General features: G+C 36.0%; 1 protein-coding gene across 2 annotated transcripts in view; it reads left to right on the forward strand.

Moving 5' to 3' along the window:
• The window catches only part of VPS8 (VPS8 subunit of CORVET complex), a 259,421-nt gene that overhangs the window by 36,633 nt on the left and 198,770 nt on the right, over positions 1 to 24,018 (forward strand). For both annotated transcript variants that reach the window (XM_071220589.1, XM_024564321.3), the window contains 8 exons: positions 1,373 to 1,405; positions 2,327 to 2,381; positions 10,457 to 10,581; positions 15,031 to 15,117; positions 17,731 to 17,798; positions 19,095 to 19,248; positions 19,342 to 19,401; positions 20,625 to 20,732. In XM_071220589.1, coding sequence (XP_071076690.1) covers positions 1,373 to 1,405; positions 2,327 to 2,381; positions 10,457 to 10,581; positions 15,031 to 15,117; positions 17,731 to 17,798; positions 19,095 to 19,248; positions 19,342 to 19,401; positions 20,625 to 20,732 — 690 coding nt within the window. The remainder of the gene's footprint in view (positions 1 to 1,372; positions 1,406 to 2,326; positions 2,382 to 10,456; positions 10,582 to 15,030; positions 15,118 to 17,730; positions 17,799 to 19,094; positions 19,249 to 19,341; positions 19,402 to 20,624; positions 20,733 to 24,018) is intronic.

Consider the following 24,018-nt stretch of genomic DNA (forward strand, 5'->3'; position numbering starts at 1 on the left):
TTTAAAATGTATCCTACGTCTGTGGTTTTTAGTTTTTAAAGTTAGCTGACTTCTGATTTTATTACTCAGGTTTCATTTGAATATCATTTATGTTCTCCATCTGCTGTCTCATTCTTTTTCCCTGTCTGGGACACAAATCAATCATTTAGCAAGTATTTATTGTGTGCTTCTTAATTATTGAGCATTGTGCTAGGCAAGCTTTACACATGCACACACTTCCACACAAAGTTGTGTATATCCTGCTGTCCTGTGTATATTGTACATAGCAGCCTTGGAGATTGTTCCTTCTCATATTCCCATGCACTGGAGAAAGTTTCTTAAGTTAGTTCTTGGGCAACTCTACTAAATTGGATAAAATAGATTCTTCCTTCTGGGAGATTATGATCCCTAATTGAGCACATTGATAGGGACACACACCTGTAGAAAAGAAATGTGGAAGTGGTATAAAGAGCTTGGCTGGGACCCAGAAGCCCTGAGTTTGAGATGGCCCTGCCACTTGCTGAATAATCTTGGGCAAGTCAAGTAAACTTTTTGTAACTTTTATTTTCTTAATCTGGAAAATCAGAATAATACTACCTGTTTTTTCTTTCCAGGTTTGAGAATCAAATAGTGTAATATATTTATATGAAAGCTCTTTGCTATTACAATGCTAATCATTGTAACCCATTACTATTATTTAAAGCTTTAGAACCATCATATAGATACCTTTATATTTATATAATACTTTCTTTATATTTAGTTTGATTCTCAGGACAACTCATTGATGTAGATAGAGCAGTATTTGCTATTTCTTGAACAGATGAGGTAACTAATGTCCAGAAGGGTTTGGTGACTTTCCCAGGGTCATCCAGTTTTTGGTAGGGAGCTCAGACTAGCACTTAATTTTTTATATTCTTATGCTTGAGAACTGACTGAACATACATGCCCTGCTCAGGTTTTATTGAGGAGTTATTGCATAATCTGCAGGATGGGAAGCTCCTGCTTAGGGGAAGAACATCTTCAGAACATGTTTTCTTGTTTCTAAAGTCTTTATGTATTCCTAGTGTTTTGACCCATAGTACTTATCCTTTATTCACATTATTGAAACTGGAACCTCTTTCCTCTCTTTTCCTTTACCTGTTCATTTATAATCAGTACCTTTCCTGAAACATGTTGTAGCAAGTAAAATAAAATGATCTTTCCCTCTTGCTCTTTATATTTTGTTGGTATATACAACTTTTGTGGTTTCTCTAAGAGGCAAAAACAAAGGTTATGCCTCTTGTGTGAACTGATTTGGATCAAAGGATATGTAAAGAGAAGGCCTTACACTGTTTTCTGTTTTATAATGAGGATATATTTTGAAGTACTTTTATTTCCTCTAAATTTCATTTAGGACAAAGTAGATGCTGGCTTGCCTACAGCAATTGTAAGTATACTTTAAATTGTTCTTTAAAGGTAAGCTTTCTATTTGATTGGGTTTTCTTAGATTTATTCTTCAAATATTTAAAGTTATTATATAAATTATTATAACAATAAATTTATAAGTCATTTATTGCCAGTAATCAGGTTTAAAATTTATCCATGTTGAATGTTTTCTTTGTAGTGTATGGCTACTCTTCAGGCTTTTGTTTGAGAAGCATATAATGGAATAAGGATTAGCATCTTCCAGATTTATCTGTATGTGTTCTACCCTGCCCAAGTAAATTTGCTCCTTCTGTGATTTTGCCTCCCTTTTGTTATAGGGAGTGGAAAATAGTATTTGGTACAATCACTTTGTGGTAAATAGTACATTTAACAGCTCTGAACTCTATTACCGATCCTGCCAAGTAACTCTGTGGAGTGATTATAGAGAACTGGGGCATACTGAAAGCATACTAGTGCCCTCTTTTCTTGACTATTTCCAGCTGCCGCCTGTAGCTTTCTTATAGTTAATTGGTGAGGAAGTCAGCTGAATTTTGAACATTTCTGGTGCCTTTTGGCTCCTGGGAATAAACTAGAGAAGAGCTTTCAATCCCTTCTCTTTACCTCATCGGAGGTTCTTGGTTGGGCAACATAAGTGCCTCTTACTTCGTCTGGACCCCTGGAAATTCGTGTTTGAGGAAGCTCAGTGTCATGTTTTTCTCTGTAATGTTGGACACATGATAGTTTTTATATCATTACCCTTAGAGTGAATTTAGAGGGACTCCCAGAAATAAAATGTCCTGTTTTGCTTCCTAGATGAAATTCTCCTTATTTGAAATAGTTGATATGTCATTTGGTGCCTAGAGGAAGGAAGACCAGCAAATTCAACTCTGCTCATTTCAAGAGCCTTGATGTACTGTCTTATGATCTTCCCTTTTGTTCTCAGGCCGTGTCCAGTCTGATAGCAGTGGGTACATCTCACGGATTGGCTTTAATATTTGGTAAATTTTCCAAGTACTTTCTTTACTTTAAATATTAAGTATCTTTGGGGTTTTATAATGTCTTTTAATCATAGTTTACATAGTGAACTTTATTTGCTTGGATAAAAACAGAAAAACTTGAAAAGTAGCAGTATTTCTATAGTTAAAAAATATTCGACTCTGCTTCATTTCTTTTTTTGCTTGTTGCAAATTTATTTTCTCTATGAATTTATGAGCTATCATATCTGTTGGTGCTTTGCAGACCAGGACAAAAAGAATATAAAGTTGGAAGGGATCTTGAGTTGTCATCTAGTCTGCCTTCAGTTGATGGTGGGTGGTAGGGGTGATTTTTGATCCTAAATCATGTCTGAGTACTAAGTGTTCTAGAAGATCTTCAGAAAAGAGATGCTCAGGCTTTGTTAGTAATTTTCAGTACCTCTCACTGACAATAATTTTTTAAAAATTTCCATTGTAAATCCCTCTAAAATGAAAAAAGTCCCTAATCACATTTTTTTGTTGTTGAGAAAGTTCACATGTATGGTAGAGGTTAGTCTTACATATTTTCTCATTTTTTAAGTCTGAGGCCAAATAACCCTAATTTCATTAATCTTTCTTTGCTTTTGAATTCAATACTATGAGTAGAACATTTTGTCTTTTAAATTTAAAAACTATTAATTTTTTTTGTCATTTTTAGTGTTCTCTCCTAGATCTTAAGTCTTTTCTATGTCTCTTAAATGGAATTCTTGATGATGTTGTATTTCATTAAGGAATCTACAGGCTATTGTGTAAGGATTACCAGGGAATACTTTAATAGCAGAACCACAATTTGATCTCTGTGGGCCTTACATCTTAATTTACCATATTAGTTATTTTTCCTTGTTTTTGAACAATTTTACTTCCTATTTATAAAATTTTCCATCATGTCAAAAGCCTTATTTATCATGTGATTTTCAAACTAGTCTTTTCAAAGGCAATTGATAAAAATATGAGTTTTATTGTTTGAAGAAGAGAAGAATGAAAACAAAAGTATAATTCTCTTGAGAGAACTATAGAATTGATTATTTAAATAATATTTTTCTTATTCCATTATTGATAGGTGTTCATAATAGAAAATTTAGAAAACATAGATGTGCAAAAGGTTGAAAATATTAAATACCAAATTCTTCCACACAGGGCTAGTCCCTAGCATTTCTGTGTGGCCCTCCCATCTTTTTTCTATGTGTGTGTGCGTGCATGCGTGCTCACACACATACCTGCCCCCAAATGGGATCGTGTAACTTGTAACCTGCTTTTTCATTATAATGAACATCTTTCCATGTAATTATATATTCATCTGCAACATTATTTTTAATGGCTACATTGTACTCTTTTAAATAGATTCACAATAATTTACTTAATCATTTCCTACTATAAGATGTTTAGGTTGTTTCTCAACAAATAGTATAATGATGAACATCTTTGTTACTGTATTTTTGTACTTGTGATTATTCCTGAAAGTCCTAAGTCATGCCCTAGGACAGGGTATGAACATTTAAACACTTCTAATATGTATTAATTGCCTTCCAGAAGTTTTATTAGTTTTTCAGGTGTAGGGATGCTTGGTTTTCTATGGGGGCATACTTGGTATTGGATTGATAAGATTTTGGGAAAGAAACTTAAATGGTCTTTTAGTTCTGCCCCCTTATTTTACATATGAAGTGACTGAAAACCAGAGAGGGTAAGTGGCATGCACAGAGCCAAGGTTAGAATCAAGGAATATGGGATCCTTGATTAGTGCATTTCCACCATTCTCAGCAGTTCTGTCCTGAAAGAAAAAGAGTCCAGTTCCAAGATATATGAAGAAAAGAAGAACTAGGGTGAATGAGGATAGAATATAATGCATATATTCAGCAGAATGCATGTTGAGTTTTTGTTCCTGCTCACCATTACTTTTCTTAGCTCTATCTGCTTTACCATTCCCTCCTTACCACGAGGTTATAAGACTATGTGCCCGCTTATAATCAAGAGGAGTACATTTTCTATTGCTGCTGCCTCCTTAATTTCCTTGGGCCTGCTTCCTAATTTCTTTAGATCCTGGCAGCTTTCTGATGAACTAGTAATCTTTGATTGTAGTCTTATGAAAGAGAAAGTATGCCAAAGTGAACATTTTGATAAAGAATCTTAATATTCTGGTTATGCTTTGGGTTTTTAATTATGTATTAATAAATTTTACTCATTTTTGTAAGAATTACATATTTGAACAATGAGTTTTAACGAATGGGTTAAAGTTTGTTTGAAAGGCAGGGGCAAATAGCAGAGTAATAATACTATAAAGTGCCTCGATTAGAGATCTGGGTTAAATCTGATCTCTTGTAAACCTCTTCATTGATGACAGAAAAAAGTGTAGAAGGAAGAACTGTACTCATTTTAGTACCAGTAGATTCCCGTTTGGGAGAGTGACCTAGGACATTAAAATAGCAATCCTAATAAGCTTCATCAAGATTGATGTATGTTGCCTATTCTTATGGAATTGTAGATGTATGGTATTTATTGTATATCTTGGTTCTTACCTATATGAAGGATCTCAAAAACGCAAATCTTAATAAAGATATTTCCCTATCCCAAGGTCCTCAGTTTTTCACTTTTTGGTTGTTAGCATACTTAAGTAGATTATATTTTTGAAATTGTTTTTGATTTTATCAAACTTAATAGACTTGGATTTATTTACTGTGCTGTAATTTGAATATAATACCATTTCTCTTTTCCCATAGCCAATACCTGAATATAATCATAAACTCTAGAGACATCAATTAACCATATTTAGTATCCTTCCTATAGATAACTAAAGTTTGTCACTTAAACTCTTGAAATTTTGCCTGTCTTTTCTCTGAACTTTTGAACTGATCTCTTCTTTCTCTCTTTTGATCTTTTCTCCATGGATTCAAAGGAAAAGGTATAGTAATTTTGGTTTGCATGAGTGACCTTTATTCTTTTGACCTTTTTACTGTTGAAAGAGAATGCTATCAATTGCAGTCAGTGCCCTCTTATGAAATGCTTATGGAAGGAAAGCAGCTAATTGAAAGATTGGTTAAAGCAGGGACTTGTTAAATATTTCAAATTCAGGCATACCTTCAATGTTTTTTTTAACTGAAAATATATAAGTATTCATTTTCCCCTTAATCTTTTGATATATAACAAAGCCTTCACTTTGAGTCTATATTTGCCAAGTGATGTCTGTGGCATCTCTTTTGGCATAAATTGCAACAATGGTGGGTCATATAAAGTTTGCACTTTTCATTTTCAGGCACCTGTGAATCAATCAAGGAGCACAAAATACTAGATTTGCAGAAAACTCCTCTTCAATCTTCTACAGTGATGTCGTATACACCTTATTTCATGACAGTTTAAAAAAACAATTTATCTTTACCATGTTTTTCTAAAGCATTCACTTAGTTTTCCTAGAAACGATAGCCCTTTCTTTTTTACTCTATTTCATCAGTTTGTGTTTTGTTAGTTAAGTTTTAAAGTATAGCAGCGTTACAGTGGTGTGAATGACATGAACAGGTTTGGGAATAACACAAATGACTCTTCCTGAGCATCAGCATTCTAGAGAAAGGCCAGTTAGCCATGGGCATTCAGCGTTACCTGGGCTTCAGCAGGTACCCTTCACAGCGGGAATGAGAACTTTAATTCTGTGTGTTGGTTAGATGGAGGTCAGGTAAAAGCATTTCTGCTCTTGTATAATCACTGATGAAAATGTTTCTTAATATCTCTTTGCTTCTTCTTTGGTCTTAGAGAATATTTTAATATGCTCAAACGGTAAGAGAAGAGTAATACTGAAGAATGATGATTACTGGCAATAAAAGTAGAGCTCTACACACACAATTAAATCTGATTCCTTCTAGGATCTAGATGTTTCCTATTAGGTTGGCCAAAAAGTTTGTTTAGGTTTTTTCTGTACCGTGGCTGTAGTAGTGTGTAGTCTTTAATGCCACTTGAAACAATTTTGTTAGGTTGTATTGTGATAGTTGTCATATCAGTGTGCACTTAAAAACACATCAAAATTGGTGAATTTTTGTGTAGCCTTTTTAATATTAAAGATGGAAGAAGATACACATTTTCAGTGTATTATGCTTTATTATTTCAAGAACGATAAAAACACAACTGAAACAACAAAAGATTTGTGCAGTGTATGGAGAAGGTGCTGTGACTGATTGAACATGTCAAAAGTGGTTTGTGAAGTTTCTTGGTACTCTTGACATTTTGGCCAAATAATTCTTTGCTGTGGGTCTGTCTTATGCACTGGAAGATGTTTAGCAGCACCCCTGGCTTCTACCCACTAGAAGCCAATAGCAGGAGATAGCTAACATACTCAAAATATCCAAGTCAATAAAGTTATTGGTAAAAATGAGAAATGTGTCCTTTATTTTACGGAAAAAACCATACAGACTTTTTGGCTAACCCAATACTTTGATGGTTTTTAGGAACTAGTTAAAACAAATTAGGGATAAAGAAACTAGTTAAAACAAGTTAGGGGTTGATTTTTGGTAGATGTAAAGAGAAGAGAAATTCTGCAAGTGTGTTCAAATTTAGATTTTATGGCTTTTATAGGCTTTATGCATTATTTGTGACTTTTTCTGTTGTTTAGCATATTACTCCTCAGCCCAGAGGAGTAATGCTACAGAGATCTACCCTAAGCAAAGTATACTTTGAAAGGTATACTAATAAAAGAAATAGGTGTAATTCACTGTAGTGTCAAATAGATGTGCTTTTTGTGATATCTGGGCTTCAAGTTCTTTCAGTTAATTGGTAAGCTATTTATTATTAATAACAGTCTCTTGCATTTGTACCATTTTGTAGTTTTCAAATTTTTATAGGCATTTTCTTGTTTAAGCTGTATGCCATTTCTGTGAAGTTTATAGGAAAAATGATAGTCTCATTTCCTATTTCTTACCCAGTCATTTGCTTCATAAGGATCCACTTCAATTTAAAACAAAACAAACCAAGTTGACAATGCCAACCAAATGTGGTTTTATATGAATTTGTAAATGAAATTAGATGTACTACTAATTTAATCTCCCCCACCCCCAACAATAGGCAAAGGAGATTTCAGAGAGTAGGGGAAGACCAGAAATTTCCCATTTAAATTAATGAGATCAAGAGCCCCCTTAAGAGTAGAATGTGGAGAGAACTCTGATTTTCATCTTTCTTGCTTCTGTCCATATCCTGTTGTTCTTTCGATATAACTACAGAGTTTAAGTGTTTGGAAGAGGCTTTATTTTCATTTTCATCAAGTACCTTTCCCCAGAATTGTTCAGAATGACCTGGACTACAGAATGTTTAGTTACTCTAGCAAAGAAACCTCTCTGATAAGACTCTGCTTTCTTTTTTCTACAGAAATCTACCTTTTCTGAATTTAGTCCAAATTGTATAATAGCTAGTTTGTTAATATGGTACCATAAAAGTAGAATGTATAAAGACAGCAATAAAAATTGATAACTTATTTTTTGGAGTTAAAATAGATTATATTTTATATACTGTGCATCACTTCACAGTCATGCTACCTTATAAAGGGGCATTATAAAGATAGTGAATACATTGTAAAAATCAAGAAAAAAGTTTAGAGTGTTTTCATTTACACAGTCCTGTGGGCTATAAATTTGATACATCTTTCAGGAATGACTAAGGTTGATCATTTGGTTCCTTGTCTTAGTTTTGAGTACATGGAACCCACAAGTCAGGAAAGCAGAGTCATGTTTGGGTTTTTAACCTACAAGTCAGGTAAATCTTTTTCCTTTGCTCTTTTCTTCTCTATCTCCTCTTTCTTAATTGTATCCTTATTTTTTATTTTATCATGAACCTTCATTCTCCTATTCTTACTTTTCCTGAACTATAAGAATACTTAAATAGTCTATTTTAAAGTATGAACTTTGTTAAATTAGAAAGCAGTAGTAACGTCTCTAAGTTTTGATGGATCAGACCTGTGTAACGTCGAGTATTTTTTGTGTGCCAGATACCATACAGCCATCAATGGTGTTGGAATCCTTGGGGAGGTGGAGATTACTATTTGAGCCAGCTTATGAACATAGAAATATATTCTTACAGTATTCACTTTGGACAGGCAAAAGGTCTTCCATTATATTATTCCCTAGACCTAAGAGTGAATGTTTTTAGGCTTTCTAATAACTAGACTTACCCTTACAGAAGGAAGATTTGCAAATATGTAAGCTATTAAGGTGATTGTCAGATGTCTCAGAGTGTGAGGCAGCATGCTAGGTATTCTGGGTGTATTAGTTCACACATAACCTTTGCCTTAGAGATGTCTTAGTCCCAGAGTGGAAATAAGACATATTTACCTCCAAAAAGTAGCATGCGCATGTGTTAAAAAATAAAATTTAACTGAGTAAATTTTAAAGATCTTACTGGCTTTATTCAGCGATTCATAAATTAAGGCAGCAGCATCTAGGACAGCACTTTTCAACACCAGTGTGCGGCAAGAATTTTTAAAGCACGCCATACCTGACTGTTTCGTCAGGGGCACCGACCTCTTTTCCCTTCGATTGTCAAATTAAAAAAATGATAACAGCCAACACAACAATAGCTGTCCAGTGTGAATGAATCAAAATTATACCTTTTGTCAGATTGGCAAAAAATACACTTTTTGGTGTGCTGCAGAATTTTAGTAATTTATGTGTGCCATGAGAGGCAAAAGGTTGAAAATTGCCGATCTAGCAGCTATAAAGGAGTTTCAAAAAGCTCTACAAACTGAAAGACTTCTATAGGCGGAAGGGAATGGGACAAGGAAGTTACACCAGCAAAGGGTAGACTGGGTGTGGCAAGGTCACCTCCCTAGGGTATAGCCGGGGTCTGTCATCTAGATCACCTATCTAGGACTGACCGGGCAATTCCTGACTGACTGGTTTAAGATTCCATTCCTGGGCGAGGCCGAGACTGTAATTAAATATTAAGTCATATTTGGTCATATGGGTGGGGCTTAGCAAAAATGACTCCATTTTGGGCCTGTTTTCTTGTTTTTAATGCTAGTTAAGGGAGGCACAAATAATTGCCGGGAGAGTTGAGAGAACTCCACATTGTACAAGTATAATGGGTTTATTCATTTTTTCCCTCTAAACAGTTACATTTTGTAGGCATGCCTTCTTATATTTAAATTTTTTATTTTATGGTTTTCAAGTGGGTACAATAAAGAACACTATACAAAATAAGTATTGCTTAGGAGATACCTTAGAGGAATTTCTTTTAATTATTAGATAAGAAAGTTTAATAAATATTTGAGTGCGTCCTGGAGATATCAGAGGTGATTAAGGCAAAATCTGTTCCCTTAAATAACTTAATCTAGTAGAGGTTTGAATTATTTGCCTTTAGCATATCAAATGTTGATGCTTAAAATAATTCTTTTAAGTAGTTAACACTTATTCTATAATTTTTTTTTTTTTTTTGCTTAGAAACCCTTTCTTCATGGATAATATAAATATAAGTTTCAGTCTAACTGTAAATAAATAAATTTTGAAGTTTTAAAACTATTTTAAAAGATGGTATTCCCTATAACTTTTCATCCTGAAAATAACAAGAACTACAATTCTGGAATGAGGGTGATGAAAGATGGTTTGTTTAAGAAGATACAGATTTCTTATGGATTTTTTTCACTTATCATTAGCAAGTTTTGTATTAAGCTTCTTTATAGATATTCTTTTTCCCCCTGCATTCTTAGTGTCTAATTCAATGCCCAGCCTCTACTAGGTGCTTAATTCATATATTTAAAATGAATGTAACTTCATCCCGTGGTTCTTGCTAACTCCCAAGTATTTGAAAACAAGCCTATACCAAGTACAGGGTCTGGCAGAAGTAACACCTACTTGAGTGTGGTTGGTAGGGTTATAATATGGGCATAATAACTTACAGTTTTAATTTGAACATTTCCCCTAAAATGTCATAAGGTGTGCTTGAGTGTGATACTGTTATGTTACGGAATTACATCCTTATAATTTTGTAATAAAAGATTTTGTAACAAAAAAGGGGTGTTATTTGTGCCAGACCCTGTATATATTTATTCCCACCTTCCATTTCTTTCACCTGATTTTACACATTTCTTTCTTTAGATCAGAATCAAGCTTTGCGACTATGTCTGGGTAGCACTAGTGTTGGAGGTCAGTATGGAGCCATCTCTGCTCTCAGTATTAACAATGACTGCTCAAGACTTCTCTGTGGCTTTGCTAAAGGACAGGTAAATATGAACTTCATGTTCCATAAGTCAATGTTAAAGTCAGTTTTTTTTTAAATAGTATCTCTAGATCAATATCCTTTTATTTATTTTTATTTTTATTTCTTTTTTAACTAGAGGGGAAGGGAGTGGGAAAGAGAGGGAGAGAAACATTGATGTGAGAGAGAAACACCAATTGGTTGCCTTTCATAAGTGCCCCAACCAGGGACCGAACCTGCAACCCAGGCAAGTGCCCTGATCAGGAATCAAACCCAAGACCTTTCCGTTTACAGGACGATAATGCCCGACCAACTGAGCCACACTGGCCAGGGCTAGATCAATATCTGAATTTGAAGGCCAAAATATGTATTATAAAGTGACATGTCTGTATAGCTAACCCTGAGATTACTCAGTCTGACTTTTGTTCAAATTTTTAAATAATTGTTATTGACTGAGCCAGAATATGTGGGTTTTTAAAAATCGAGGTATAATTCACAAATAACATTATATTAGTTTCAGGTGTACAACATAATGATTCAATACTTGTATACATCTGAAATATCACCACAATAAGTCTGTTTACCACCTGTCGCTATACAAAGTTACATAATTTTTTTTTCTGGTAATGAGAACTTTCAAGATTTACTCTCAGCAACTTTCACATATGCAGTACAATATCATTGACTGTAGTCATCATGCTGTGCTCTACAGCCCACGACTGATTTATTCTGTGATTGGAAATGTGCACCTCTTGACCGCCTTCACTCATTTCGCCCAACCCCCAAGTTCCCTCCCCTCTGGCAACCACCAGTCTGTTTTCTGAATGTATGAGTTTTGTTTCATTTGTTTTTTAGATTCCACATACAAGTGAAATCACAAGTTGTTTGTCTTTCTCTTAGTATAATACCCTCAAGTATCCTTAGATTGTTTCCATATTTTAGCTATTATAAATAATACTGCAATGAACATGGGGGTGCAGATATCTTTTAGAGTTAGTATTTTTATTTGGGGGAGATAAATTCCCAGAAGTGGAATGGCTGAATCATATGAAAGTTCTACCTCAATGTTTTAAACTTTTTTAGGACCCTCCATACTGATTACTCTGGTGGCTGCACCAATTTACATTCCAAGCAATAATACACAACGGTTTCATTTCTCCATACTCTTGCCCACACTTTTTATTTTTCACCTCCTTAGTTAAATTTAATCCTAGGTGTTTTATTCTTTTTGATGCAGTTGTAAGTGAGATTGTTTTCTTAATTTCTCTTTCTAATAGTTCATCGTTATTATGTAGAAATACAACAGAATTTTGTATGTTGATTTTGTACCCTGCAACTTTACTGAGTTTGTTTTTTAATTCTAGCTGTTCTAACAAGTGTGAGGTGATATCACTGTGGTTTTGACTTGCATTTTCCTGATGATTAGTGATGCTGAGCATCTTTTCATGTGCCTGTTGACCATCTGTATATCTTTGGAAAAATGGTGCTTCAGATCCCCTGCTCATTTTTTAATTTTATTTTTTTTTGGCTATTGAGATTTATGAGTTCTCTATATATTTTGGATATTAACCCCTTATCACATATATGATTTGCACATTTTCTCTCATTCAGTACGTTTCTTTTTCATTTTGTTGATTGTTTCCTTAGCTGTGTAGAAGAAGCTTTTTAGTTTGATGTAGTCCCACTATTTTTCTTTTGCTTTTGGAGTCAGATCCAAAAATTTATCACCAAGACTGATGTCAAGGAAGTTACTGTCCATGTTTTATTCTACTGGACATGCTTACTGATTTGTGGATATTGTACCATCCTTGCATCCCTGGAATGAATCCCATCATTATGGTGTATGATTCTTTTAATGTTTTCTTGAATTTGTTTGCTAGTATTTTGTTGAGGATTTTTGCATTCTTGTTCAATGATATTGGGCTGTAATTTTCCTGTTTTTGTCTGGTTTTGATATCAGGGTAATATTGGCCTCATAAAGTAAGACTGGAAATGTTATCTCTTATTTAGTTTTTTTGGAAGAGTTAGAGGGGATAGGTATTAAATCATCTTTAAATGTTTGGTAGAATTCAGCAATAGAGTTATCTGGTCCTGGACTTCGGTGTCTTGGGAGATCTTTGATTATTGATTCAATCTCCCTTCTAGTAATTGGTCTATTCAGATTTTCTATTTCTTTATGATTTATCTTGGAAGATTTTATGTTTTTAGGAATTGATCTATTTTTTCTAGGTTGTCAAATTTGTTGGTGTATAATTGTTCCCAGTAGTCCCTTACGATGCTTTATATTTCTGTGGTATCAGTTGTAACTTTTCTTTCATTTCTGATTTTTTTACTTGAAGCCTCTTTTTTTTTTTTTTTTTTAGTGATTTCAGCTAAAGATTTGTCAATTTGGTTTATCTTTTTAAAGAACCTGCTTTTAGTTATATTGATTTTTAAAATTATCTTTTTAGATCTTACTGCATTTATTTTTGCTCTGATCTTTATTATTTTTTTCCTTCTACTAACTTTGGGCTTTGTTTTTATTTTCTAGTTCCTTTAGGTGTAAATTTAGTTTGTTTACTTGAGGGTTTTTTGTTTGTTTGTTTCTTGAGGTAGCCTGTGTTGTTATGAACTTCTGTCTTAGAACTGCTTTTGTTGCATCTCATAAATTTTGGTATGTTCTATTTCTGTTTTCATTTGTCTCAAGGTTTTTTTTTAAATTTCTCTTTTGATTTCTTCAAGGCCCAGTTGGTTGTTCAGTAGCATGTTGTTTAATATCCTCATATTTGTAAATTTTAAATTTCTAGTGTTATACTATTGTGGTCAGTATAGATGCTTGATATGATTTCAGTCTTCTTAAATTTAAGACTTGTTTTGGGGCCTAACATGTGATTTATCCTGGATGGTGTTCTACGTGCATGTGGGAAAACTGTGTTATGCTGCTCTTGGACTGAACATTCTCTGTGTACCTATTAAGCACATCTGGTCTAATGTGTCATTTGAGGCCCATGTTTCCTTATTGATTTTCTCTCATGATCTATTATTCATTGATGTAAGTGTGGTATTAGAGCCCCTATTGTCATTGTATTGCTGTCAATTTCTTTCTTTAGGTCTATTAATATTCACTTTATATATTTAGGTTTTCCTATGTTGGGTTCATAAACATTTACAAATGCTATTCATCTTGTTGGATTGACCCCTTTATCATTATGTCCTATCTTTATTTTTTATTACAAAATTTGTTTTAAAGTCTATTTTGTCTGATAGAAATATAGTTACCCCAGCTTTATTTTAGTTTTCATTTGCATGAAACATCTTTTTCTATCCCGTAACTTCTATTTCGTGTGTGTCCCTACATCTGAAGTGAGTCTCTTGTAGTCACCATATAGGTGGATCTCATGGCTTAGTCCATTCAGCCACTTCTATGTCTTTTGTTTGGAGAATTTAGTTCACTTACATTTAAAATAAGTGTTGATAGCTGTGTCCTCGCTGCCATTTTATTGATTGGTTTTTGGCTGTCTTGTAGATCCTTTCTTCTTCTCTTGCTCACTTTTCTTGTGGTTTGATGACCTTATGTTATAGATTCCTTTTTTATTAAGTTTATAACAAGGTAAGTTTTAATGCATTCTAAAACTCTACATTTTTATTTCCCCTCCCCCCATGTTTTATGGTTTTGATGTCACGCTTGATATCTTTTTATTTTGTGTAGCCCTTAGCCATTTATTGTAGTTATACTACTTTTGTCTTTTAACCTTCATACTAGTTTTATAAGATGATTAATCCACTACCTTTCCTATATACTTACTTTCACCCTTGAGATTTTTACTTTTATATGTTTTCTTGTTACTAATTAGTGTCCTTTCTTGTCAGCTTAAAGAAGTCCCTTAACATTTCTTGTAAGGCCAGTTTAGTGGTGATGAACTCCTTTAGCTTTTGCTTGCCTGGAAACTCTTTTATCTCTCACTCACTTCTAAGCGATAATCTTGCTTAGGGGAATATTCTGGCTGTAATCGGTGTTTCCCACCCTCTCTCACTCCATCCCTCCCCCTCCCTCTAAAAATAAATAAATAAAATCATTAAATACACTGTATCAGCTCTGTGTATTCTTATTACTGTGCTCTTGGATAACTATTTTGGTATTTCTTTCCACTTCTGAAGCTGGTACTACATTATTGTTTTTCTCATCTGGTAGTAGGGCTTTCCTACAATTTTTATCAGTCCTAGAGAAATGGACTCATTAAAGAAATTCCTTTGACCTGTCAGTGTAAAAACATTTAAAATCTAAAGGAAAGAGTAGATTGGGCAGGATGAGGGGTGGATAAAGATGGAATGAAGGCCCCATGCATGCACCTGCAACCTTTAGTTATGTTTAACTTTATAGTTCTTTGCCTGCAATGTTTATAGACCAGGGATAGATTTTTTTCAGCCAGGAGGTAGGCTACTTAAGTCCAAAATGCAATACATCTGTTTGTTAAAGCATTCAGTTGTCTTGTAGATCACTATGTGGGATTTGGCCAGCGGAAAACTTCTAAGGTCAATAACAGACGCTCATCCTCCAGGAACAGCAATATTGCATATTAAGGTAACATCTTTGTTTTCTTTTTCTGATAATTTTTATCATTATGTCTTTATGTCTGTTGTTAAGTACACTCTTTATAAACAGAATTCTTGAAAATGAACTATCTTTTGTTTGAGTAGCCCAACAAGATGTCTTCCTGAATGAAAAACCAGAGATGGGCTAGCATGGTTAGCATTCAGCTGCAAGCTGTATTGATGTTTAATAGATACAGCAGAAAAAGAGCAAATTGACGTGGTCCTAGATAAGAGGTTGGCAGCAAAGACAGGCAGTACCCTGATGGAAATTCATGTGAAGATTTTAAAAGGTCTTTGTACTTTTTGTTCAGTCCACCAAGATTTTATTGCTGAGCTAGGTTCAAGGCATCAACTGTGAAAGAACCAAAGTTTGCATTATGTTTAAAAATGAATCTGTTGGTTTATTTTCTTTCAGGCCTCTAAAGAAAAAGTGTTAAGATTTGAGTCTTGGCTTTCTCCTTACAGGCTTGAAAAAAAATAAACCAACTTAGGTAACAGACTTTATTTATAACTACAATGGAAACCTTGATTTTTGTATTCTGTCAAGCCCATGTTCAGAAGCATAAAAGGTAAAGGGCTATAACTAGGAAAGTCTAAAATTAGATTTTCTAGATTTTAATCAGGTACACATTTGGTTTCTTAGCTATGCAGACCTCTCTTATCCATACATATGCTTTATAAAGTCTGCAAGCATCTGGACTTTATGAGTCTACATCTAGGTTAGTTATATAAAAGTCTTTTGTGAGAGAGCAGCATTGAAGCATTTAGCAACAATGAAAACAACCAAGAGAAGTAAAAGCAGAGAGAATTTCTTTTCTTTCTGAACATCGTGGCACTTTATCTTGGCCTTAATTTTCATATGGCATGTACCAATTCCTAATACATTATAGTTTGTTTATGCTTTGTCTCTTTTAATAGGTTAAGATCTTTGGAACTAGAATCTGTTTCTCAGTACTTTTTGCGTTATACATAGTAGCTACACAATAATTGTTTAGTTGAAGGAATAATTAGTGGTGTTTAGGAAAGGCCAATCCCTTTGCAGAAAAAAAGCCTTTGGGAGAAACAATAGGAAACAAGCTATAAAGGCAGAGAGAAAAGAGAAGAAGGCAGCTGAGGTTAAAAGCATCGTAGTTATAGCCGTGGTTATAGGCATGGTGTTGGTTGCTTGTGAACGGTGATAAAGGTGGTGGTGCATGCAGACACTGTGATGTTGGAGAGACAGGTGGCAAGAGATACATAAGATTAGGTACTTCTGAAGCTTTGGATTAACAGTTACCACTTCCACTTCAATAGTCTTACTCATTGTTTTCCAAACTTAACCCTACATCCCATCAATAAGAGTTTGGACTTGCATATTATATATACATTCTTAAATTATATGAACATACTACTATACTAATATTTAGGCACATTGTAAAACACATACACAAGAAGTAGAAAACTAATAAATAAAAATACAAGTCCTGTTATTTTTCCTATACTCTGGGGTATATGCCTCCCACTTTGGCAACTGCTCATCTAGGCTTTGAGGGCAAACATGTGGGACTTCTTTACTATGTCTGTGTGAGGGGGGGGGAGGAGGAATCGTGTTATGGTAGCCTCCTATACCTCAACCATCCCTGGCTAAGAGCATGCAGGCATGCCATTTAGGATGGCTCACCAGCCGTTGGGGTTGGGGAGACTAGTCACTGTATATGATACAAATTAAGTTACTCAATTTTGTATCATACAACATCCACATTTACCATACCTTATAAGCTCTTAGGACAGCCTGTCATTGTAAATGTTATTTATTATTTTGCATTTTCAAGGGTAACTAATAATAACTGAGGTATATTTGGTCAAAGAAGAGCAAGGAGGCAGCACATTTTAGGAACAGTTACATAAAAAGTTAAACTATTTAAAAAAAAGTTTTTAAAGGTTTTATTTGTTTATTTTTATACAGAGGGGAAGGGAGGGAGAAAGAGAGGGAGAGAAACTTCAATGTGTGGATGCCTCTCTTGTGGCCCCCACGAGGGACCTGGCCCACAACCCAGGCATGTGCCCTGACTGGGAATTGAACCGACAACTCTTTGGTCCACAGCCTGCACTCAGTCCACTGAGCTACACTAGCCAGGGCAAAGTTAAACTATTTTAAATATAATGGATTAACTCTTTGATTATTTATAAAACATATTCAAACAAGTTTACTCCCCAAAGATACCAACTCTCTTTTATAGTGTCTTTATTCTTGAAAACAAGGCAACTGCAAATACATCCAAAGTATCAGTTTAACAGCAGGTTAGAAAAAGTTAATGTAAGAACCCAAGTAGAGAACTTTAGGGCTTCTATGAATCATAGTTTGTATTTTTCTTTTAAGCTAAGGAAAGCTAGTTTTACTTTTATAAAGCCACAGGTTTTTAAAATATTGAGACATTTTTATTCTGAATATGGCCAGGTTTGCATGTTTGGAATGTTAAGCTAATTCTAGCTAAGGTGATTTCAATGCTAAATGTATTTGTTTTAGATTTTTAAAATTTTATAGTTTTTTTTACCCTTACTATCTTAATACTTGACTGGTTGTTTAAAAATCTACAAGAAAATATTTTTTTTCTCTGTTTAGTTTACAGATGATCCAACCCTTGCAATTTGCAATGACAGCGGAGGCTCTGTTTTTGAATTGACATTTAAGTAAGAGACTAATGGAGATTTCTTGACAAATGAAAAGTAGCTCCGGTTAATGACTTGGAGTTGAACATGAAGAGATCTGGAAAACCTATGTGATTGAAAATAGGTTATGGTTCCATATTACAGACACCTGGGGAGGCTTACATTGGAATGGAACACACAGTGTTCCAGGCCTACTCCCTGCCCCTCCCGCCCCGCCCTGCAATTTCTGTTTCAGGTTTGAGTGGGAATTCTAAACTACTCCCCAGGGCGTTTGTGTGCTGTGGGGCTCGGGAACCATTATTCTGGAGTATTTCACTAATTTTGGTGTAGGCCGCAGGCCCAGTTGATTATAAAACTATAATAGCCGGGTGTAGGAAGGCTTTTATTGCCTTGTAATTGCCCTATTTATTCTTTAAATAAGAGCAACACTGTCTAGATACATGGAAGAACACTTATAAAGCTGAGTTAGGAAAAACAGAATATACTATTTAATGTGTATTATGTTTCCATAAGTTCTTTAATGTAAAGAATGTGTTTATTTCTTGTATTTCTTATACCTTCTAACATTGCTGAGCCCAAAATAGTTGCTTAAAAATGCTATTTATTTGGCCAGCTAATGTTTATTGAGTATCTCTATGTAGAACCACTGTTCTAGGCCCCAAAGTTGCAGCTGTGAACTAGACAAGGTTACTACTCTAATCGAAATTACATTCTAGTTGGGGTGAGGGTAGGGATACAGACAATAAACCAACACACAACTGAAATAACCTCAATAGGTATGAGTGCTGGAAAGAAAATAAGACAGGTCAGTGTCTTGGTGTGCACTTGGGGATAATTCAGGAAGGCTTCTCTCAGACGGTGACATTTGAGCAGAGACCTGAATGATAACGTGGTCAACAAATAGAAAGATCTAGAAGAAATGTTTCAGGCAGAAGGACATGCAAGCACAAAGGCTTTGATGAGGTGGGCACAAACTTGGCCTGCTGGAGCAACGGAAAGAAGACAAGTGTGGCTGGAGTGTGACTTTGTCAGGAACAACAGTAGTGTGAGAGGGATAAAGGTGGGAGCCAGTTTATGTAGGGCCTTTTAAAACAGGGTGAAAAATTTGGGTCTTATTTTATCGACAGCTGCAAGCCATTGGAGTGTTTTTAGAAGTGTGATACATCTGACTTTTACTTTATCATGCTGATATCCTGTGGATTGGATTGTTGGGGGCAAGAGTAGGAGTTAGAAGGCTGTTGTCATAGTCCAAGCTAGAGGTGGTAGTGCCTTGGGTCATTGCTAAATCGATTCTGAAGTTTCTGGTTACATTGGCAGGAGAGTGATGGGAGTGAGAACCTGCGAGTCTAGATGCCTGTTCAGTGGCTCCAAGGGTGAAGTGTGCTGTATTGAGCCTCTCCATTCTAAGCCTGACCTGAAAGATCATCCCATCACACAGTTCTCCTTATTGGCTATGGCATCCCTGACCAAGGTAGGTGGATGAAACTCAGAACTTTTAGAGGCTTTGCATACCAGAACATTTGAAAATTACAGGATAAATGTACAAAATATTTTTCTCCTAAAGATACTGGTCATTGGATTGAAACCATCCTTGAAAGTGTGGATGACATTTCCCTATGGACGGGTGAGTGAACCTCCCCATCATGTTGGCAAAAAGACCATGTCAGGAGGTTGGGGGAAATGACTGCTAGTGGCTAATTCCATGAGATAGTCATAAACTAGGTGGAATGGAAGTCAGTACTCCAAAGAGTGTTGTCTGGACTTGATGTGACCAAGGCAGCATAAGCTGTTGACTAGAGCATTGTTCTGGAGGTCGTGAAATCTGAACTTTTCTACCTTTATTGCTTTAAGTTTTTCAGCTCCTGCTTAGATACTGAACTTATAGAAAACACCTCACTGTAATATCCAGCACATATTGCTACTACATACTCTTTCTTTGGCTTTTGCTTCTGGGTGGGGGATTGATACTTCCCAGATTGTATTATGCACACCCAGTTTCCCTTTCCTTTCCTGCTTGGTTGTTTTCAGAGAGTTGTGGTCTCCCGGTGTGTATATGGAGAAGTATTGATGGAATGGGATGGAGAATGATAGTACAGAGCTAAGACTAGTTCAGAAAGCAGCCCTCAAACTTAGGGAGACCACCCTTCTGTCTTCTTGTTGGTACCCTATGTATCTCTGGGACCCAGCAGAAGCCTGGCAAAGCTGGCTTAGACTGCCATTAGTGTTTCTTAGGTTAGCTTCATCGGCTAATTGAGGTTTATCATGGTGGTAAGTGTGCATCTTTTTGTATGTTTTTATTGGTATTTGTTTCAACATTTTATTATGAACATTTTCAAACAAATAGAGACATTGAAATAAATTTACATTGAATATCTGTATACCTACCATCTAAATTCTACAGTTAACATTTCACTGTATTTTCTTTACTATATATCTCTCCATCTATTCATCAAATTGTTTTTTATTCATTTCCCAGTAAATTGCAGAAACCAGAGTTCTTTTTCCTAAATATTCAGCCTGCATGTGATTAGCTAAAGTTCAATAGCCATCTAAGTTGTTCCTTTCGTATAAAATTTACACACAATAAAACGCACATATCTTGGGTGTACATTTGCTGAACTGTGGCAAGTGTTTGTGCTTTTGTAACTCGAACCTCTAATAAGATGTAGAACATTACCACCAACCCAGAAAGTTTCCTCATGACACTTCCCAATCAGCCCCTGCGTCCTGTGCATTTTAATGAGAAATTGGAAGAAGTTTTAGTAAGGAACAAATGGTCTTTAATCAGTTTTCTCTTGTCCTTTTGTGTGTTAACTGTGATGACCTTCCTGGCCTCCCCTCACTCAGATGGAGCCTTCCAGCGTGCCACTGCTGGCGTGGCACTTTGTGGCAGTGCACAGTTACGTGAACCCCATGCTTGCTTTCTGCAGAGGAGATGTTGTTCATTTTCTTTTGGTAAGCACTAATATGATGCTAGATCCGTTATGAAGTCTTTTACCAAACAATCTGTTTTCTGATTCATTAGTAATTTAATATTGTGTCAAAGAAATATGCCATCATAATTCTTTGGAGAGAGAGTGACCTACTTAATTTTTATTTAAGGCTTTAATTGTTAACATGGAAAACAGCTGATAACCCTCTGCTCCATGCCCTTTCATGGTATATTTCTCAGTTCCTCCTCCTTTGACTAACAAATAATTACCGGCATATGTGTATGTATAAATATGAATGTACATATGTCTGTATAAATGGCTTACCTATCTATATATGGTGTATTTATTAGACAGCAAGTACCATCGAATGCCTACAGTTCTGTACATTGTGATGGACACAAGAAGCAAATGAAGGAAGTATAAGACATAAATTCTTCTCTCACATAGCTTAAAATACTGTTTGAAAGACAAGATCAGTATGTTCATTACTACTAGGGAGAGCAGTTTAAGGATTCAACTATGTGACAAGAATTACAAGTTGTATGTTTAGAGTATGAAGAGATTTATATGGACTGGAGAGGGCATGGAAGGCTTTATGAAGGATATACGGCGAACACTGCAGGAGGGGTGGATGTGCGTATTGGGGGAAATAAGGTGACCTGAAGTAGTAGAGGTAAGAGTGTGCCTGTGTGACGTGCACCTTTGTGACCTCTTCTTGGGTTTCTCGCTCAGGTAAGCAAGTGCACCGCTGTCCACCTAGTTTCTCCAGCCAGAAACCTAGGAGTCGCCTTTTAGTTCCTCTTCTTCCTTCTTTTCTGTGCCATCACCAAATCCTGTTGGCTCTATCTTCAAAACCTCCTGAATTCACCCTCTTTATGTCTCCCCCATTGCTGCTTCCCTAGTCTAAACCACTGACATTTTTAGCCTAGGCTCTGGAGTAATTTTCTGACTAGTCTCTGCCTTCGGTGTCTTTACCTGCACTCTCGCCTCTGCCAGGAAAATTCTGTGCTGTCTTCCACTTTACCTTAGCTCACAATTAATACTGCCTTCCCTGGCCTCCTGCACCGAGTTGGTATTTCTCCCTACATACACCTGTAAAACTTTCTCCTTTGGTAACATTCAGTACTTTTTAAATAACTTGTCTAATATTTTTTTCCTCAATGGAGTGACAGCTCCATACATCTCAAGACCAACTCTATCGCTGTATTTCAGCCACTAGGACAGTGTCTGCATAGAGGACATGTTTAATAAATGTTTATAGAATACCTATTGGGAAAAATAAAGTTGAATATATGGCATGGATCTAGATTGGGGTGAGCAAACAATGGCTTGTGGGTCAAATCTGGCTGGCTCCTTGTTTTTGTAAGTAAAATTTTATTAGAACACAGTCATACCCCTTCAGTTATGTGTTACTTGTGGCTGCCTTTGTACTGCAGTGGCAGAGTTGAGTAGTTGTGACACAGACCGTGTGTATGATGAGCAGAACCTAAAATATGTACTGTGTGGTCTTGTACAGAATAAGTTGGCTAATCCCTAATCTGGATTATATATAATTGGCTTAGATTGGTAATGGGGAGCCATCATGGGTTCTTAGGTAATTAAAATATAAAGGTGTGATTAAGGTGATTTTTTCGGGGGGGGGGGGACAATCAGTATAGAAATACCAAAAAGAATAGATTGTAGGAGGGAAATGAAAGGTTTTGCTCTTGTAATAAAGCAGGTGTGAGGTTGGTTAGACAACCAACAAGGATGGTTGGTTATAGTGAGAGTTAGAGGTGACATTTTGAAGGAAAGACAAGGTTTCTCATATTATTGGATCTGGGGACTGAAGGACATGAATGAAACATCATATTTTTGAATGTTAGAAGCATGAAATATTCAGAGTTAAGGTTAGGGAAGGTTTGAATGTGCTGAGTTGGAAGTGAAGGTGGGACTCTCAAGTGTTATATGGGAATGTTCGTTGGGCTGATGTAATCCAGGTCTGGAGTACAAATGAGAGTTCCAGGATAGAGAAGGTAGTCGAAACTGAAAATAAAAAGCTGGAGCATACAGAACCTTGGCAGACACTCATGCAAGGGAAAGGAAAAAGCAGAGGCAACAGGAAAGGAGGTTCCTATAAAGGCATGTGGAGGTAGGAGGTGAAATTGGACAGTATGGCATCATAGTGAAGACAAAGAGGAGAGAGGCTTCGGGGCAGTGTTCATTCCAGGGGAATACAATACCAAAGAAAGATCAAGGAAGAAGACCAACGATAAGACCACTGGATCTGCAGGAATTCGTTCACTAGAAACTTTTCAGGGAACTAATTATCAGTGGAATGGAGGTAGAACTAGATTGTAGAGCCTTGTTAAAGAAATGGGTATCTAGAAGAGCAAACTGACACTAATATAGTACAATGTTTGGTTGCAGGAGGAAAGAGAATGGTTGCATATCTGTAAGAAGTAACTCAAGGAAAGGGTTTTTGTTTTTTATTTGAAGGTGGAAAGGTCAGTAACATGTTTGATAGAGAGAGGAAAAGGGCCCTGAAAAAGGAGTGACCGAATGTGATGTCAAGGGAGGGGTAATATTCAACAGTGATGGAGAGGGTAGGGTTTAGAGTACATGTGGGTGAAGTGACCTTCTTTAGCAAGGACTTGAGGAAATCTTAGGAGTGTCGTTAATGTTGGCATTGATCTTTTCAATTCTGAAACACTTTCAACATATGCAAGATATGGAACAATTTGGTTCTGCCCTATTTTAATTTTGCAAAAGGGGAGACTGAGAAAGAAGAACTGATTTGCCCTTGGTCACACAGCTGTAGTAGTGGGACTTATTCTTAAACCCATGGCTCTAGATCCACACTCCTTTACCCGAGCACCCTTTCTTACAGGGGAAGCAAAGATGGGAGTACACGAAGGGCCCACATGGAGTGGTCTCAGCCATTTGTTAAGGTGTCTGGCGAGGTCAGCACTGTGGTGAGGGGCCTAGAAGGCAAAGAGGAATTGGGACTTCAGCATGCTACGGGGAGTGTGCGAGGAGACTCAGGAGGAACTGAGTGTCAGGAACTCCAGGCGGGCCAGGTGCACATCGTGCTCGGCGTCTCTGCCTCAGTGCTCCATCTTCTTGGAGCGGAAGTGGGGAAAGCGACTTACACGGATGATTGAGATTATAGAATGTGTGTACACATATATAAATACAATATCGACACTTGAGGTTCTTTGGGGAAACTTGGTGTTATTTGTGCTATAATAGTATTATATATCAGAAAAGTCTAGTTTTGTCACTGAAGCAGCTTTTTTTCTTTTAATGAACTTTTGTTTGACTTTTCA

Source organism: Desmodus rotundus, chromosome 2, assembly GCF_022682495.2.
Source record: "Desmodus rotundus isolate HL8 chromosome 2, HLdesRot8A.1, whole genome shotgun sequence".
Lineage (NCBI taxonomy): Eukaryota > Metazoa > Chordata > Mammalia > Chiroptera > Phyllostomidae > Desmodus > Desmodus rotundus.